Source organism: Colobus angolensis, unplaced genomic scaffold (genome assembly GCF_000951035.1).
Source record: "Colobus angolensis palliatus isolate OR3802 unplaced genomic scaffold, Cang.pa_1.0 Scaffold2, whole genome shotgun sequence".
Classification (NCBI taxonomy): Eukaryota; Metazoa; Chordata; class Mammalia; order Primates; family Cercopithecidae; genus Colobus; species Colobus angolensis.
This window is the reverse complement of record NW_012115154.1, coordinates 8,595,416-8,601,251: the sequence shown is the minus strand read 5'-3', so window position 1 is coordinate 8,601,251 and position 5,836 is coordinate 8,595,416. Positions and strand designations below refer to the sequence as shown.

General features: G+C 43.2%; 1 protein-coding gene across 1 annotated transcript in view; it reads left to right on the top strand.

The window, feature by feature from the left end:
- SLC37A3 (solute carrier family 37, member 3) overlaps positions 1-5,836 on the top strand; it is a 73,221-nt gene that overhangs the window by 54,496 nt on the left and 12,889 nt on the right. Inside the window, exons 8-10 of the mRNA XM_011941285.1 lie at positions 1,135-1,219; positions 1,825-2,003; positions 4,500-4,641. Coding sequence (XP_011796675.1) covers positions 1,135-1,219; positions 1,825-2,003; positions 4,500-4,641 — 406 coding nt within the window. The remainder of the gene's footprint in view (positions 1-1,134; positions 1,220-1,824; positions 2,004-4,499; positions 4,642-5,836) is intronic.

Genomic DNA, 5,836 nt, shown 5'->3' with positions numbered 1-5,836 from the left:
AACTCCTGACCTCAGGTGATCCGCCCACCTCGGCCTCCCCAAGTGCTGGGATTATAGGCATGAGCCGCCATGCCCAGCTTTTACTGTACATCTTATTCCTCTATTGCTTGAATCATGTGAACATATCACCTACTCAAAAACCTAAATTATTAAAAGTAAGTTTGCTCTTTTAAAAAGTGGATACATTTTTAAACAGTTCACCAAGAGTTTTGGTGTAGTTAGGGTCAGTGAGAAGTCCTTCATTCCCTTTATTCATGGCCACCTTTATTCTAGGCTTCTTAGCCTCACACCTGGATTGTATAGTTGGTTCAGATGAAAATTTCTGTTCACCTTCTGTGCTGCTCTCAGCACTTCTGGAAACACTGCTTTAATTTTGTCACTCACTGGTTTAAAAATTCAGTGTCCACATCAGGCTTCATTCTCTGTTAAATAAAAATTCAGCGGTGCAGCCTGGGGTTGGAGAGTCTTTAATCTACCTGTCACCTTTCCAAATCAGTTTTCTTCCCTATTACACCCTAACAGAAGCCCTCTGCTTGAGTTGTGCAGTAAGCTTTCTATCTCCTTCCACCCTGTGCCTTTGCTTACCATGTGCCTGGAAAGATGGACAATTGGCTTTCATTTTCCATTCTTCCCTGAGACAGTGTCTTACTGCTTCAGCCTCTTCAGCTCTTTCCTTCATCTGGATTCCTGTATATGTTTCTCAGTAGGATTGGGCCTTCTCATTTATTCAACTACATGGTGCTTTATAATATTGTTTCATGTATTTAATCCCCTCAACTGTATGTAATATCTTCGAGGGCAGATACTGTCTTTTATAAGAGGCTATGTGATACAAATAACTAGATTTTTGGAGCTAGTCTAATTTCACAACTATAATAGTACCACTTAGTATCCAGGGGACCTTAATTTTCTTCCCTGAGCCTCATAGAATCACCAGGAAGAATTAAATGAGAAAACATGAGTCGAGCACTTTGCACAACGCCTGGCCCAGTGGAAGCACTGGGTGCTCCCTTGCTTCCCAGTCTCCCTTCCCACCTCTCCCCCACCCCTTCCTCCCCCCACCTGCCTTTACTGAATATGCTTGTGATGACTGTCCCCAGATATGTAAGGACCCCCTTTCCCCCTCTCCTCCAGTATGCCTTTCTGGTGACGGCGTCTGTGCAGTTTGCCGGTGGGATCGTTATCTTCTTTGGACTCCTGGTGTCACCAGAAGAAATTGGTGAGGAGAAGCCGTCCCTTCTATTCCGAATGTCTTACTATTATGGCCAAAAGGAAATCTGAGGCCAAGAAATCGAATCTCTTTTTTCCTAGGAAAACTCTGAGCTCCTTTTAGTGAGTGAAAGGAGAACAGTACTACCGTTTGAGTCCTGTCAACATTGTAGCCAGCCCCTGGCACAGCTGGACGTGTTTGAGGGGAGTGATGCACGTCTTTTATAGATACAGGAAAAGCTTCGCATTTGCAAATGATTTTTATAATTGAGACCCTGGCAATGAATGAACATGGATGTATTTCTAATTTCACTTCTTGAAACATTTCTTTTCATCCATAGAAATGATTCACAAAAATGATACCTGTACTTAAATACAGATTACCTACAAGCGAAACCACAGAAGCAAACAGATGTACAATTCTTCTATCTTTTGAGGATTTTTAGACAGACTGTGTGACTTTAATTGACCTTAGTTGACCTTGGTCTCTGGACCTTCATTGCTGTTTCTGTACAATGGAAATAAAAATAACATCGCCCCATAAGTAGTGATGTATGCCGAGCCCTTCGCACGTGGTGGTCGCTCCATAAACAGTGGCTGTCGCTGTTGTTTTAGGTCTCTCAGGTATTGAGGCAGAAGAAAACTTTGAAGAAGACTCACACAGGCCATTAATTAATGGTGGTGAAAATGAAGAGGAGTATGAGCCGAATTATTCAATCCAAGATGATAGTGCTGTCGCCCAAGTCAAGGCAATAAGCTTCTACCAGGCGTGTTGCCTTCCTGGAGTCATACCGGTAAGGGCCGCTCACATCTCACCACTGCCAGGGAGGTAAGAGAGCCCGTGACATCCCCTCTGCCTGGGATAAAGCTTCCTTAAGTATTGAGCCTCTCTTGGATACTTTATTTTAGGAATATATGTTCTGAGGAATGTTGTCTCGTGTCCCTCAGCTTATCTGATCTCTAATGCAGGGGTTGACAAACCTTCCATGAAGAGGCAGAGAGTAAATATTTTCGACTTTGGGAAACCATCCAGTCTCTCTCCCAGCTACTCAGCTCTGTAGAGCAAAATAAGTCACAGAAAACATGGGCCAGTTAGGTGTGGCCAGACTTGGCCAAAGAGCTCTGCTTTCCTGACCCTGATCTAGTATGTGATTAAAAAGGCAAAACTGATCTTTTTTAATGTGTACTTTTGGGCCTTTCAAAGTATTATAGGATTATATGTGGACCAAGAAGAAGGGTTGTGAATGGTTCCTAAGTCTGCCTTGCTCCCTTTTATTATTTATTTATGTTTTTGAGACAGAGTCTCGCTCTGTCACCCAGACTGGAGTGCAGTGGTGCAATCTCGGCTCACTGCAAGCTCTGCCTCCCGGGTTCAGGCGATTCTCCTGCCTCAGCCTCCCGAGTAGCTGGGATTGCAGGTGCATGCCACCATGTCCGGCTAATTTTTTGTATTTTTAGTAGAGACGGGGTTTCACTGTGTTAGCCAGGATGGTCTCCATCTCCTGACCTCCTTGCCCGCTTTGGCCTCCCAGAATGCTGAGATTACAGGCGTGAGCCACTGTGCCCAGCTTGCCCCCTTTTAAAGGGTCCAGAACAGAGCACTCCACAGTCTTTCTTGGTCTTGCATTCCAGTGTTTTCCACAGCCTGTGCAGTCAGGAAAGCCAGGAAAGCCTTCTAACATCTACACTAAATCCCTTCTGCAGTTTTTCTGTCTTGATGTTTCGGGCGCTCTAGCACTGGAGTGGAAGTTAAGAGGCCTAGGTTATGTTTCCAGCTTACCCACTAACTTTCTGTGACACCTGGGGTAAGTCACGCAACCCATCCATGTGTCTCAGTTCCCCTTCCCATGGAATAGAAATTATTCCAGTCCTCCCCGGGGCCTGTAACATTGGGCTGTTGTGTTTTGAACAAGCACCTGTTGTTATTTCATTTGTCAATGGTGCTTTATGAATGTGATCCCTCAGGTAGAGTGATCTGTAGGCCGTCTTAATACGTGCCTGTCAATCCCCTTCTGTCGGTGCCCCCAAGCTGAGAGAACTCTCATTTCCAACAGAGTTAAGTATGAGTTAAAATGCAATTTTCCACAATCCTTTAACCCAGTGATGATATATGATATAAGAGAAATGCAGGTTGCTTTAGGCCTGTTCTTATGCTATTGATTATTATCTTTTAACTGGTTTTTAAAATACTCTACTGGTAATAGTTTAATTTTTGAGAACGATCTTTGTTGTGACTAAATATGGACCTCTTTTGTTGTTCCTTTGTTCTTCACAAGCTATTGTTCTCTGACACGGGCAGGGATGTAAAGGAAATCTAGTTAACTTAATTCCTTTGTCTTTGTAGCAGGCTGTCTGGTCAGAATGCACTCGTGATTGGGATTTGGCTCTCTAGGAGGTGGCTGTTGCCTGCCAGGGAAGCTGTTTTAAAACAAGTGATACCTAGGGAATAACTGGCAGCTCCAGGGAAAAGAATATACTAGCCAGACACCCTTTGAAGTCAGCCCCTCTGTTCCCCCCTGTTTTTCCTTTGATGCTAACTGTCAGGATTTCCTGGTAGTAATGTGTTGAATATAGGAGGCTCAGCCCCACCACCATCTTCATGTAGCTGCAGCATTTTTTTCCCCTAAAGGAGAGAGTCACAAGGATGATGATGACATGTTCTTTCGTTTTTGACTCGCCAGAGAGACTCTCTTCTTTGCCACTGGACCGGGGAATGTGGAGCTTTTGGAAACTAGTGTGAAAGGAATTATCATGCTGCTGCTTTTCTTGGACCTTGGAACTGTAGTGTAGTCCCTTTGCTCTCCATTGTTCATAGTGTTGCCTTGGCAAGGAGTAGAATAACCAAGCCCGTTTGGCTGCTCCCAGTAAAGGCCGTGATGCTTCCTGGACTTCTTTGCCTGTGGTTAACGCTGGTTAGTGGCATGAATACCATTCATCTTTGTGTGAATAAAGAAATGTGGGCACGTGCCCTGCCTTTAGGTTCAAAACACTGGCTTGCTTCTACCAGACAACTGATAGGAGGAGAAACTGGAGACAGCTAAGAAGTAGCCATATGTGTTTTTAATTCTAAAGGCCTGCTATACATGCCTGTCTAGAAGTTAACAGGGATGAAGAGCAGAGGGAGACTGGCTGAAGTCAGGCATGTGGGGGTTTGTAGAGATGTTTAATTGTAAAATCAGGTTCTGTTCATCCTAAATTCCTTTATTTTGTTTTGCTTTTAAATGACATTCAAAATGGTGGTCATGCTGTGCTATTTGTCCCTCACTGAGAGTTGAATGCTTTTCTTGTAGTACTCACTGGCCTACGCCTGCTTGAAGTTAGTGAATTACTCCTTCTTCTTCTGGCTCCCCTTTTATCTGAGTAACAACTTCGGCTGGAAGGAGGCGGAAGCCGACAAGCTGTCCATTTGGTACGACGTTGGAGGGATCGTAGGTATGCCAGCGATGCGCCTTTTCCATAATAGTTAGTCACTAGTGATCTTTTACTGGGTTGTGAAAGCTGGCCTCATTTAAAGTTTTATTACTTATTCTACAGCCATTTTCCCTAAACTGTCCCACTAGTAAACAGCCAAACTCTTAAAAAAAAAAAAAAGGAAAAAACAAGAGGTCCATAGAAAGGAAGACCCAGCCTAAGGCAGCGCTGTGATTTACTGGGCTCTTTTTTCTTAGTCGTTTGCTGATGGATCAGTTCTTTTGTCTTGGGAAGCACATGGGAATCTCTTTAAATGCAATCCTTTCATACGGCTTTCTCAGTGATATCTTAGCTCTAAAGCTAATTGTATGTCAGAGATCCAAGTTAGAATGTGAACGTGTTCATTGTATCTACCTCCCGCTTTCCCCACCTCCCCCAGCCTAATAAGGGAGAGTACACCAGTCCCCCCCCTTATCTGTGGTTTCACTTTTCAAAGTTTCGGTTACTCTTAATACTGTACAATAAGATATTTTCAGAGAGAGAGACCATTCACATAACTTATGTTACAGTATATTGTTATTATTTTCTATTTTCATTAGTTACTGTTAATTTCTGTGCCCAACTTATAAATTAAACTTGATCATGGGAATGTGTATATAGAAAAAAACATAGTATATATAGAGTTTGCTACTGTCTGTGGTTTCAGGCATCCGCGGGGCTCGTGGAACATATCCGCTGAGGATAAAGGGGAACCGCACCTTAGTGTGTAGGTTGTCAGATCATAGAGGTAGACGTAACAGCAGGGATTAACTTTTGTGAATGTTTTACAGTTGTTTCATTGTAGACAAAGATTTTAATAGTGGTTTTTTTTTGTGGTAGCTGGAAGTATCAACAAGGAAGTAATAAGTATGAACAAGGAAATAAGACAGAGGAGCAGAATGTCCTTTAGTGGGTATTACTTACATGGCTTTGCCAAATCTTAATAACCTTCAATAATGTTAACGTTTAGAATTGTGGTGAGACTCAACTGCCGGGAGCTTGTGAAAGCACACAGTCTATGCTAGGCAATCTACTATTACTGTATTTGAACTTGGCTGCCCGCATTCTTAAATCCAGAGCCAAAGGTGAGGTTGCAACCTTTAGACCTCACCGTACTTCTGTATCCTCTGAAGTTGAAATTGTCCAGCTGCCTTCTGTCTGATAAGGACACACCAGA